The sequence below is a fragment of the Megalops cyprinoides genome, chromosome 5, assembly GCF_013368585.1.
Source record: "Megalops cyprinoides isolate fMegCyp1 chromosome 5, fMegCyp1.pri, whole genome shotgun sequence".
NCBI lineage: Eukaryota > Metazoa > Chordata > Actinopteri > Elopiformes > Megalopidae > Megalops > Megalops cyprinoides.
The window spans coordinates 37,003,377-37,017,500 of record NC_050587.1 but is presented as its reverse complement, the minus strand read 5'-3'; the positions used below and the strand labels follow the sequence as shown (position 1 = coordinate 37,017,500).

The window sequence follows — 14,124 nt, the reverse complement described above, 5'->3', positions numbered from 1 at the left end:
ATTCTCATTAGCAGCACCGTTCTGCCCATTTCGGAGAAAATTTACCCTTGTCAAATTTAAACTTAAACAGAAAAAAATATTGTGAATATGACCACAATAACAGAGTGCATATTGCTGCAGTGATTACAGTCTATTATTATTAGCCTTCTTCCTAGGAGACTACATTTATTCTGTCTCTTTGTCAGGGGACCATGGCTGTGTCTTTCTCCAAATTGTCATTCCATGAATCAAAATGTTTATCATGGGTAACAACAGCAGGAATGCAAGGACACAAGCAGGCAGCGTGTGGCACAATGGGACTTCCAACTGGTCCAGAGCCATTCTTTTAGTGATAATTTTCACATCACGAAAACAATGGAAAAAGGCACAAACTATCACGCAACAATGCAAAGTTGCATCCATAGTTCTCCTGTCTTAGTGCCATGTTCCCTTACATTACATTGCATACTTACATAGCAGGCGCGCTTTTCCAGACTGACTTAACAATTTTTATATGCTATCCCTTTCTACAGCTGGATATTTACTAAGGCAATTCCGGGTTAAGTACCTTGCTTAAGGGTACAACATCAGTGCCCCAGAATTGAAATGGCAACCTTTTGGTTAGAAGCTCTATGCCTCACCACTACACCACACTGTTGCCCGATACAAAACTCTGAGTGCAGCAGCTGTTCTGATGGTTCACAGGAATCAATGGCTCCTGTGAACCACTACTGGATGGAGCAGTCTCTCCATTCAAATCCACTATACATTAGTCACATATGTGGGGAAAATGGGAAACTCAAAATATGAGGAACAATCACTTCAACATACACAAACAATAGGCAGCACTCATTGCTCAATCAACCAATAAAGTATCAACCGTGTTTCAGCATATGTAACTGTATACATACATAATACCTTTCACAGTACATCCATGTACCTGCACATGAAATTTGTAAGCAGTGTACACAGTTTGTGTATAGTGCATAACTTATACAATATCTACAATATCATATAATAACTTTATCACATCACATATAATAATAGTATGTGCATAAAATATATAGATCTTAAACAGCAGCAGTGAGCAACTGTGACATGCAAGGTATGCCTTCACATAGATGTAGATGTACATTTCTTGAGCATCCTGCCTATATTATAAAATGTATGGCTTAACCTCAAGGGAACCCTGACAGTGCTGATTCCATACAGCAGATAGATGGGCAGTGCGGAAACCCCTAAGGGCTGCTTGCAGGGTATCCCTTACGCAAAAAGGAGTGACAGATGACTGATGGGTACAGTGACGCTCGCGTTCCTTTGCCTGCTGTGACGTCTGAATCGGCAGTAGCCCAGAGAGGACACCTGTTAACGTCACCTTTTAAATTCACCTGCTAAATTCAATTTCAGCCTTGCACCGATTCTCGGCGCGGGAGGAGACGAGCGCTAATGATTTCGGACGGCTGCGTGCTGGGGGTGCACCCCGGCCACACCGTGTCAGAAATGATAGCGAGCTGTTCGCCCCGTCTCTGTGAGCAGAGAGTATTTCAGAAAGTCTGCGTGAAAAAAAAGACTCTAAAACCAGTCCATCACAGTCCATTAGTCTTATTACTCTCTCAGCCTGCCGACAAACGACTTAACATCAAGGGTCCTTTATTAGCTTTTCCTTCACAAAGTTATTCAAGACGCCTTTCCGACAGCTGTTCTGTTTACCCAAAAAGAACTAACAGAAATAACACAGCGACGGGCAGCAGCAGTTCAACGGAAACAGCCCAGAGAAAGACGTGCACCACTAATGTGCACTCACTCCCACTTTGGCTCTGCATTCTCGGCTCTGTGAGGTAACCAAGCAGTCAACCTTCATTCTAGTATTATGCCTCGAGTTACAAGATGTGATATTTCTTTATGAGTTGCTGAGGGTGCCAGTCTCTCTGAGAGGCAGATATTAGAGAGGCAGAGCTTGCTGGGTTCTCGGAGATTGTCCTTGTGTTACCGGCAAAAGTATTTGTCATTTGTGATTCCAGAATACCAATCAGCGAAGAAGTTTAAACCAGTTTGTGCTATTAGGGAAACAGTGTCAGGGAGAGTAAGAGAATTGTGGGTAGAAAATTAAACAGGAGAAATATATGTAACAAATAACTGAATAAATAACATCTGCGTGGGTTGTGATCAGAGTATAATATTCGGATGGTGATGCTGGGGTAATTTGTTGCGACTGTAAAGACGTTCAGTTCAATTTGCCAGGATAAAATTGGATTTGACTTGAATCCAACAGTCTGTCTTTTGCTTAATAGCATTAACTCTTCAAGGATAGAGTGGTCAAAACTCCTGGTTGCTACAGTGCTGGGTAGGGGGCTTAAGCTGGCAGAGTATGTGGCAGATCTAGTTATGAAACATTCACCCACCAAGTAATGAATTCACAGCGCCAATTTTTAGGCTGGACTAAAATAAATGACTCCTTCCTAACAGAATGCTGGCTCTGAGAACGTACTAAATCTGCTGTATCACCTGTGTACAGACACACGCAGTGCCCTTCATAATTATCCATATCCATGATTTAATAAGAACAAAACACATTAAACTACAAAAAATGTACATAGAGGATCAAAATTTCTGATTAAAAATAATCAGTCACATTGTTCACAAAAAATGAAGGTTCATTATTCACATTCATACACCTGTATGAAGATCAAAAAAAATGCAAAGATATTCAGTGGACACCAGGAGCTAATTGTCTCCTCTTCCCGGAGAAAAGCTGGTTTTCCTTTTCAAGGTAATACCTGGAAATCTCACACGAGCCCCACGCACAGTTTCAGCCTTGCAGATTTCAAGGTCCATGGCATCGTTAGATGCCGATTTTCCCTGTTACGCAATTCCTGAGCACCAGTTCTGTCACAAGTCCTTCAAAATCAATTCATCTATTCAATACTGAGTGTGTGTGTGAGGCTGCATGTGCACACATGTACGTGTACACGCGTGTGTTGGTGAGTGGATGCGTATTTATGTGCATGTGTGTGTGGGTGTGTGTGTATGTGTGGGTGTGTGCGCGTGTTCATATTTCCCAGTTTCTTAGCAAAAACGACCAGGCATTTGGTGAAATGGAAACGTGAGGGAGTCAGGGTGCGTTTACTTCTTCCTGAAAATGAATGTACTGGTTGTAGATTTATGGCTGACTGTGAGCAAAGCATTGCCCTATGACATCATCAGCAAGAAAGAAGAGCACACGGTGGGCCTGTGACCAAACATGTGCAGAACAAAGCCACTGCAGAATACAAAAGCCTGATCCATACTTACGCTATGCATAATTTATGAAAGAGAAAAAAAAAAAAAACATGAATCATCAAGCACAACGGTTGCACTGTACATCCATGTATGCCTGAGAGTAGCTCCAGGGACTCAAATCAGGATGGTGTGGGTATCCTTAGAGTAAAACTAAGAAGATCAGGGTGGCGTCAAGTATGAGGTCTTCGGGCATGTCACAGAAAACGGCACATATGAAGGCTTTGGTTTTTTTTTCCACATGCCATTTCACTTGTATTCAAGAGCATCTTGGCTTGTTCCTTTCAAAAAAATGACCAATATTTTCAACCTTCATCGTTTTCATATAAAATTGATGTTGGCTGCAGCCTGAAATTGATTTGCAGTTCTCCACAAAAAAAAAGAAAAATCTAAAATTAAATTGAAAATGAAATTTAAGGAGAGGGCTTGGATGATAGCAACAGGCATACAGCAAGCAGGCAACAACTAACATTCTAAGGAATGTTTGGTACTAACCAAAACATGCTCTCCTTTTCTCCATTTTAAATGACTGCATTTTCATTAAATATTTCATGAATTACATAAGTAATAACCTTATAATATTTTGTGCAAATTTCTTGCAAATTTCCCACAATTTAGTCCATGGTTCCCTACATGAAGAGGTTACATTCTGTGCATAAGATTGCATAAGGCAGATAATTGGAAGCCTTATTATTCCCCATCTGGGCTAGAGACAAATCAATAAAAGCATTCCTTATGTTCTTGCTTTATAACCCCAATCACTATCAAGAGGCACTGCGTAGATTATACTGAATGCACATCATGCATGTCACATGTGCTGTATTTGTTTTCTCCAGAGCCTGCTGCTTTATCTCCCATTCAGACATTTGACATTAATTTAATGGAGGCGTGCCATTGTTAGGGTAGGAAATGAATTTGGATCTGGTTTCTTTTTATTACAGCTTATCAGACATCACCTCTTTTTTTTTTTTTTTTTGGATAGCGTTTAACGTGCAAAGTGAGAACGAGCTGGGATAGTCTGATCACTCTGCAAAGCCCAGGAGGAGGGAGGTGAAGCTGCAGATTTATGAAGTAATTGCTTTCTCTGAATGTTTCAGTGGGGAAATGTATAAAATGAGGGAAAAGATAGACAGATACTACAGCAAGATACTAAAGGGGCAGGGAAGGACATCCCACTTATCTTTAGCCTTAACTCAGACTTGATTTGTAATGTATTTTCACATCATGGTATCCTTAGATAGGGAATGGATGACTGTTTTCCCACGTAAACAGAACACACTTCCTTCCTGAAAATGGAGGGAAAAGTCTTAATGCCAGCTGGTGGCTTGGATGGCATTTTAAACCTCTCCTAAATCAGGAGAGAGAGGGAGCAAGAGGGATGCAGATGGCATGTAACTATCTGAATGGACGTTGCCATGACATTACATTACATTCGTTAAGCAGGTGCTCTTATCTAGAGCAACCTCCAGCACAAGAAACATAAGTGTATCCATCCACGTTAAATGAGTAATAGTGTCAGACAGGGCTAAGAAGACTCCAAGACCAGCGAGTGTGAGCTCAACACCATTCAAGCACTGCCACAAGTTAACTTGTGCTAACCTGAAACTAGACAGCCTAGAAACTAAGGGAGGCCAAGTACATATGCAACCATGTATCTCAATGTCACTAGATCGCAACACCCATAACATATCACAATACGACTGAGAGTGCTGACTGAGGAAGCATTAATCTTAGTCGCTTGCCAAAGAATCACAGGACACTCTTTGCCATTTTACCTGTGATCAGGTCATTTACGACATGGCAATTTTTCTGAAATGTATTGTTATCCTGAAAGACAGTCCTGCGTATGAGATCTTAACAAATATATGTCTAATATAAGACATCAGGATGTAGCACACCTACATATCAAATTTACATAACGGTGTTACCGTGGTTTTCTCTGTTATCCACTCTGTAGAGTGTTCTGTGAAAGTTCCTTTGTTCAGAGTACCAATGACTGGCTGATACATGAGCATTTCACATTTGAGAATATAAGCATGATTTCACATAACGTACACCTTACTGAGGTAAGGTGTCTGTCCAATTCCATTAATATTTTCTTCAAATGGGACACAGCTGTCTGCATCTAACTGATTTCTGAAGTGAATTTTCTCTCTGTATAAGCTAACGTTACAGCTGTCTGAATTTACCCGACACCTGAAGTGGTTTTCTTTTTATAATGTTACAGCTTTCTGAACTTAACCGATTCCCAAAGTTTTTTTTTCCTCTTTATATCTGCTAACGTTACAGCTGTCAGATTCTATCTGATTCCAATAGCGGTCTCCGTTCTGCATGCGCCGTGCTGCTCAGCTTCTAGAGAAAAAAATGGTGCTGCAATTTCAAACAGAGTATCCATGAAGACTGTGCCCCACTCCTCTCTTTCCCCACCTTCACCTGGCAGTCAGGGAGCCAGATGTCTCCCAAACAAAGTCGTGCTCTGAGAGGAACACCCCTACGGAGGTAGAGGAGGAGGAGGGTGGGTCCACTCTAAGGCTGCTGGAAGAGGTGTATGGAAACAGAGGAAGCCCTCGTCCTTTCAAGTCTCAGCCAACAAACAGCAACAAAAACAAAAAAAAAAACTGCCATGGCTGACTCCCCTACATGAACACATACTGTAGATCTCATACTCCGGTACCTGACAGGCCACATAAGACAAATTCTTCAAACAAATGGTGTATCTATGGTACAGTACACTTTTAGATATACTATTATTTTCTTTGACAACACAAAAGCACAGATGTTGTGACAAATGATGAAAGTAGAAATAATATATATTTAAATGACACGTATGTTAGTCAGTAATGGTGAGGTTTGTATAGATGAAGACATGGACCTGATGTTCGGAACAAAGACAGGAAAGTTTAATTACACAGTCGACCCTGGGAACCCAAGCATGTAGCAAAGGTGTTTAACAGGTGCAGAGCGTGGTCTTCTCTTGTGCAGTTACAGATGAAACACATGATGCAGTTAGAGATGTGGGAAGGTCTTCCCTTGGGGGTCAGGACAACAGAATCACTGGCCATCTTCTGACACAGACTGAAGACCCACCTCTTCAGACTGCACCTTGGTTGCTCCTCAATTCCAACCCCCTAACACCTGCTGCCCGTATTACTTGCTGCTTATTTTACGAGTAGTATTGTGTTGTGTAATGGATACTGTGATCTAGTGTGATCTAGTCTACTTCCCTTAGTTTCTAGCGTGTCTGGTTTTTGGTTAGCACAAGTTAACTTGTCGTAGTGTTCACACTCAGTGGTCTGGGCGTGCTGTTAGCCTGGTCTGACACTGTTGCTCATTCAGCTTGAATGGATACACTTCTGCTCTCTTGTGCTGGAAGCTGCTCTGGATGAGAGCATCTGTTAAATGAATGTAATGTAACGTAATAAAATATGTACATCTGACTGCCATTTACACTGAATGACTCTGAAGGCCCTCTACCTGGCTACTGTTGAAAGACATCCCTGGACCCAGCCAAGCCTTCTTTACAAGCTGTAACACACAAGCAAATGTACAAGCACTGTTTACGCATTCCCAGATCTAGTGTCCTGTCCCTGTAGAATTTGCTTCTTTTGTGTAATAACTGCTGCTTTATGTAACATACATTGATACAGGTTTATATAAAAGTGGTCTTTAAATATTCATTTTTCAAGTTTTAATAACAAAAAATGATAGAGTGATATGAAGGCTTCTACAAAGGTACGAATCTGACTGCATTTTTCTGAAGTTTGGTGCACACATTTAGGCAAGATTCTTTTTCCATTCCAAATTATGGTAGTTCACTCCCATTATAGTAGTGATGTGCAATTATTGAGAGGAAAAAAAATGTTCCTGTTTTGGTTACTCAGGGGTTAACTAATAAAGCTCCAAATATCCTGTCATTGTTGAATCCAAACTCAACCTGACCCAGCTGTGCTTCCGAACCTCCTGAAAATAAATAGAGGCGACGCTGGGAAAGCATTTTCTGTTTCCTGCAGAGCTGTAACCGGGAAACTGCGGGATGCACAGTGTCTTCAATTTGGCAATGGAGAAGAACATAAAATCCAAAGACAGGGAACGAGCGCTTTAAAGGCCCTAACGTTAAGAGGCAGCTGACTGTCATTCCTCCCAGCTGGCCCTCCAGGAAGGACCTCTCTTCTCTCTGAAAACCAGATTAAATTCACACCCACATTTGCATGACAATGGCCCTCCAGAACGCAGAAGTTTCTAAATGGAAGTAATTGAAAAATTAACACATCTGGCCGATCACCGATCCGACCGTGTTATTCTAAACAGCGGGGGATAGGTATTTGATAGCTCTCCAAATCATTGACTCTTTCACCCATTTACAAAAATGCTCCTCAACTCCTCATTGGGGAATGGCGGTAAAATGCGTTAAATGCAGTTGCGTGGCTCATTTAATTGCACACGAGTAGGCTGTGCTGACCGGGTGTTTAAGCAGTGAATCCAACTGTCCAAACTGAATCTTGTTAAGGTTGGACAGACTGCGGGCAGAAAACTCACGGTGAAGATGAAACGCAAAGAATTTTGGCATCTTCTCTTGGGGATTAATGTTCCTTAAATTTCTAGCACTAACTGGAATTATTGAATGTTTAGACTGGAATGCACAGCTGTTGTATCAGACAAAAAATGAGAAATAACTGGATAACGCTCTTATGCAGAGCAACTTCCATCGGTTACAGAGTCTTTTACAGGTTTATCCATCTGTACAGCTGGATATTTACTCAGGCAATTGTGGGTTAAGCACCTTGCCCAAGGGTACAGCAGCAGTGTCCCAGCAGGTAACTGAACTGGCAACCTTTTGTTTACAAGTCCTGCTCCTTAATCACTATGCTACACTGCTGCTACACCAGAAGCTGACAAGAGCCACTTTTTCTATTGTTTGCAATATGCAATTTATAAACATTTAAAATTCAATTTGTGAAACACTTAGTAGGTAAACTGGATAGTGGCCTGATTCTGTTGATCAGCTTTGTCTATGATGGCTACAGGAGTGACCTGTAACATGTTTGACTACTTTTATTGCTGTACTACTTACAGTGTCAGACTCTGCTTGACTTACTGGTGTAAGATGTGTTTCACTGGATCAGAATTCATAATTCTAAAAATATTCATCTCCACATTAGTATTTCATACAATGTTTCCCTGAGCTGTAAAATGAAATTCCGTACGAAAAGGCATTCGTCTATTTACTTATTAGCACTTAATATCCTTTATTTAACCAGAGGAATATTGACAGAGAGCTCAAGACGGGAGAGTAATGCAACTGTAGGCAGAGCAATTAAATTATGACTGAAAGTGCAAAAGTGCCATTTCGGATATTTTTCTTCACTTTTCATATATTCTGCTTCTCACATCCTACATACATTTTCTCATACACATTTCTCTGTTCATCTGAGGCCATCTTTGGGCTTATTTTCTCTTATTATCTGTCATCAGCTCATTTTCGCATCGCTGAATTGCACTGTGAGTAGCAGACAGGACACGTTGAAAGCTTTCTTACAGTGGCTTGATGAAAAAGGCTGAAGACTTGGAGCTTGGAGCAGGACCTTTCACTTTGCCAGGGTTATCGCGGTTACCTGAACCTACCTTCTCAGGTACGATCTATATCGCCGGTGTTAATCTGAATCGAGAGCGCCAGCGTTAAGGGGTTTGATGACAGTGTTAATTATCGCACAGGATAAAAAAAAAAACAAGCCAGAGACTGTGAGCAGCAATGTGTTCGATGTCCTTTGAATAGATTGCACTGTCATTGCTTGGTAAGGATGCTGTTTCACGGGCTGTCATGGGCAAATTCTGCTGAGTCCTGAGGTGTGAAATCAGCTAGTGCAGGCAGCAGGACTGTGAAAACCAGCAGGCAAAAGACCTATGTGTCAAGTGTTCGGTCTCAGGCTGTAATGGTAAGAGCGTGGCAAAGACGGACCTGAGTGTGATATTCTCTCCTGAGCCAAAGCCCGATGCATCCAGCCCTGCACTATAACAGTCTGGGATATATTCTCCTCAACGCCAGAACCCTGTTGATCTTATTGTCTTACATCCTGACAGGATGTCAGGACCGAATGAGACACAGAGCAATAACACACAAGCTAAGGTCAAGGGCGAAGAAACGTGTTAACCACAGAGATTACACAAGCCCCAACTGTGCTGTATGATTGGACACCATTGCAAAAAAAAAAGAACCCTGAGGCTGAAAAAAGCAGACATATGAACAAACAGATCTCTGCTTTGTCTTCTGTGAATACCTCTCAACCAGAGATGATGTTGTCTCCTTGTCTGGTATGAATTAATACATTCTTGTGGTTTGCTATGTTTTTGTTTATAGACAAAGAACATAACACTTGTGCCTATACTTTAAAGCATTTTTATGGAGTCCGCATAGCATCTGTATATATTACTCTACAACATCTGCTATAACCATTGAAAAATTCTTCATGTCTTATGAAAAATGACAAACGATGTTGTGAAGCATATGAGGATACACTAGCACCAAACTGAGCATTGTCTTAGTATAAATGTCAGATATTTAGACACACTTGAATTACATGGTGCAAATTGCATGGTTAAAATTTACTTCATAGTAAATGTATAAAATCAAGATGATATATTTATGTGTCAAGTGAGTGGGCATGCATGCATGGGTTTACATGAGTATATTTCATGTGTGTGTGATTTTATGTATGAGTGTATTGTGTGTACATGCATATGTATTGTGTGTGTGTGTGTGTGTGTGTGTGTGTATGTGAGCGTATTGTGTGTGTATTTAATATGTATGTGCATGCATATATTGTGTAGTGTGTGTGTGTGTGTGTGTGTGTCTCTGTGTGCTCGCCCGTGTCTCGGTCAGGCTGACCTGTGTCCTGGTCACACAGCTGCTCACAGGGCTCGGTGGCCTTCTGGCCGCAGTAGTCCCTCACCCACTGGGAGCTGGAGTTGCTTTGGTAGTAGAGGGTCAGCTGGGCGGGGTTCAGCCAGTTCGACAGGTCCAGGTAGCTGCCCATGCTGACCACAAAACTGCTACCTGCGCACACCGAGAGAGGAGACACCAACCAACCAATCACAGAAGCACAAACAACAACCCTCCCCTCCTCCTTTCCCTTCCCATTGAGCTGTGGGATTTAAATGATATACGAGTCCACTACGGAGACTAACATCAGCTCCCTTCATTCAGGTTATTTTGAGGACACCAGTTAAAAGCACTGACATTTAGATCTGGTGGGAGACTGCGTCGATGACCCGTGCTACTCTACAAGTTCATTTGTCCCAATGGGGCAACTATAATAACTGCATCTGGCAGGCTTGTATGAGTACAGTGTAAGTATAGTACACACACACACACACACACACACACACACACACACACACACACACACACACACACACACACACACACTATATATTATATCCAAAACATTGCTGGTAGTAGTGTTAACATAGACACACAAACAATAAAAATGAGGACAATAATCAGATCCTACATCATTTCAGGTGTTGTGTTAATGTTGGCTATTCATATTGCCTGAGGTCTCTTGGCTATTCATACTGCCTGTGTTAATGTTGGCTATTCATATTGCCTGAGGTATTACCTACATATTGTTCTTCATAGAAGAGAGTTTTCTTCAGAACGGACAGCTCCTGTACTCTCCCCCGCCCAACCCCGACCTCTCTTTCAGTCATGGCAATTCCTGCATCATCATTCAAGGCAAGATTCTGCCTGCATCTCGGAGTGTGAAAAGAATGGCACTCGTGCTTTACCGGCACCCTGCTCCAATTGACTATTTATAAATACGCATAATATGCAGAAATACTGCATATCCACCCGTTAATTAACGCTATTGATCAAACTGTATTATATTAACGAGGTGGCTCGGAGCAGAACCCGGAACGTGGTTGATGACTGTACTGTAGTCACACAGATTTTATGTATATCATCATCTGCTCGAAGCCAGGGAAGTGCTCATGCTGTTCATGGAGGGAGCACTCCAGGGCATTTCCCTTGCAGGAATTTGCTTTATTTGCAGTTTGGAGTCTTTCTTAAATTTTCTCAAAGGTTAGGAAAGAGGTGTCCTTGTGTTTACTGTTAACTTAGCTAACTGAGTGGGCATGTTCTGGTCTCAAGGCTGAAGTGGGAGCTACTCATCGGTCTGCTCTTCCTATTAGGTTGCCATGGACTCTGTCTGATGTCACAACAGAGCCATTCTATACTGGCACTACCAGCTGTCTACCAGTCTCACCTTTGAAGAAGTACAGTGTGTATCCTAATAGTCTCTTTGTTTTCAGGAACAAATCGTTTTCCACAGCAAATAAGAGCCCAAGATGAGTGACATCACCACTAATTTAACTTCACTTGGCAGAGGGTTTTTTCTTTCTGAAATAATCCTTGTTGGCCTTTAGCTAAATTACAATTTAAATTGCTTTCATAAAGCTGTTAATATTTCTATATTAATAACATACATTAATCACACATATAGGTAATTAATGTACGTTATTTTCTAGAAATATTAACAGCTTTGACAAAGCAATATAAGCCTAAATCTTGTGTGTGTGTGTGTGTGTGTGTGTGTGTGTGTGTCTGTGTCTGTGTGTGTGTGTGCAAGCTTATGAACTTAGTAGAAAGCACACACCATCACAGTTCAGAACATAAACTAATGTAATGCAGGTAGAAAACTCAGTGGTTATGTGAAGTCAAACATCAATTTGTTCTTCATCAGAGCATAACCTATTTCAGCGCCCACTCAGCCTTAACATTACCTTTAACAGAGCAGGTGAATCTCAAAACCCCTTACCCAGGCACTGGGGAGCAGTGAAAGTGGACAAGATATACCATCACCAGTGGTGGGAACTGATTCAAAAAGAGTTCCTATCAAACAGGATCCTCTTTTTGTTCGTCTTTTTCCCCTTACAGCTTCTTGGCAGTTTCATCTAGTGAGTCTCGGGGATTGTCAGTTATCTCCTAAAGGCAATCACTGGACAAAACATGTACTTTGAAACACAATCAACATTTGTGCTGAACTTTGACTCCCAACTAAAGCAGTAACTGCTTTTCCCCAAAAACAGTTTGGAGAGTTTGAGGATCACTAAAATGAATGATGGCAAAACTGGTTTGAAAGAAAAAGAACTTTTTTCAAAGTTAAGGACAAATGTTGATTGCATACAGGGGGTCTGGTTTTACAGTCTTTCAGGGGATGCCCCACAGAAGCCTTATTTCAGATAGGTCCTGAATCCATGCCTGTGAGTCTTCAGGGCTGGTTCAGAATTTTTACCCCAGGTCCGCAATGATTCCTCTGCATTGCTCTGAGCATCTGCACAGCGGTTGTGTGGAAAAAAGAAAGAAAAAAAAAGAGAAAAAAACGCTTGCACCATCTGGGTGTGGGAAAATAATGGACGGCATACCTCAGCACAGTAATATCAGCCTTCTGAAAATTAGTCACAGTAAATTACGTTTTTTTTTTTTTTTTTCCCCCTGTTGGTCTGTGATGAAGTCCCTGCGGTCGGCGCACCTGTTCGGCTGACGTGCTGAGTGAGAGATAAGGGGCCGTAATTACTGTGCCCGCTGCCTCCTCCTGGACCATGCCGGGGCCTGGGCAGGACTCCTGGTATCTCCCCAGCCCCAGCCTCGGGATGCCTCGGAGCAGTGAGGCACCGGCGGGGGGTGAAATTGCGCCGACGCTCTCTCCACGGCTTGGTGCCTCGGTGTCTACGAGCGGAAGCTGTCGGCCCACAGATCGGGCCGACACATCACAGCTGCACCGTGGTCATAATGCAGGAGCAGAGCCAGCAGATTCACCGCACGAATGCGATATGGCACACCCGTGTTTACGTGATCGGTTTGATTAAATCTTTCCTTGGATCCTTATACGATGAACTCTTGTAGAACAAGTCATTTAAGCGAGCAGGAAAAAGGAAAAGGAGTTGCTTGGTTCTCTATCAAAGTCATGAGCCAAATTTTATTATGGATTACGTTTACTCTTACATGGTATGCGATAGTCAATCTGTTCTCAGCTCAGATTTGCACTGCTCCTGTAACCAGTCACCATGCACCTGCTTTGCAAGGTGATTGGTGATTCTGCATGGGGCGCCTGTACCGTCGTCTAGATGGATGTCTGTAACCATAGAGAGAGAAAGAGAGGGTGGGGCCTCACCATCTGCGATGAAGTGCTCTGGGACGTGCAGGGTGACCTTCACTGTGAGAGGACACGGAGGCTGGCTGCTGTAGACCAGGGCCAGGACACACGTGCTGATGGTGATCAGAGTCAGGGTGGCCTTGCTCACGGGGCTGTGGGGGTAGCCTGCAGGATACACAGTGCATGATGGGAAACACTGTCATCAGGAGGAGAACCTGGCACTGGGCTTCAGCACAAAGGTTTGTTCAGTAAATCAGTCAATGAGCCAATCAATCATCCGCCAACCAGCTGAGCGACTGACAATTTATGAAACCAATAAACAAATCAAAACTGGTTCGTTACAGATCATTTGGTGTTCACAGTCACATGGTGAAAATTCTCTGCACTACATGTATTTTCCAGGGAAGTCAAAGCATGAGAAAAACCAGAGCCAACTGGCAGCAATAAGGTCTTTGATGACCATGTGCTGCTATCAAATGGGGCAGTGAGGAGTGGTCTTGTTGGGGGGGGCACAACTCATCCATGCGTAAAACAATGTAAAGCTGCTTTGTGACAACTTGTGTTGTAAAAAGTGCTATACAAATAAAAATGAATTGAATTGAATTGAATTGAATTAAAACGAGGAATAAGAAAATAAACCCTTCGATACATATCTGGCGCTGGAGGTAAGTGATGCTATCAGCTTCTAACATTATTAGAGTGGTCAGTTCCAGAT

The 14,124-nt window shown here is 42.2% G+C and overlaps 1 protein-coding gene across 2 annotated transcripts in view; it reads right to left on the bottom strand.

The window, feature by feature from the left end:
- Positions 1-14,124, bottom strand: part of LOC118777460 (astrotactin-2-like) — a 286,377-nt gene that overhangs the window by 140,114 nt on the left and 132,139 nt on the right. For both annotated transcript variants that reach the window (XM_036528373.1, XM_036528374.1), the window contains 2 exons: positions 13,428-13,574; positions 10,139-10,306 (listed from right to left, as the gene is read on the bottom strand). In XM_036528373.1, the coding sequence (XP_036384266.1) occupies positions 10,139-10,306; positions 13,428-13,574 (315 nt within the window). The remainder of the gene's footprint in view (positions 1-10,138; positions 10,307-13,427; positions 13,575-14,124) is intronic.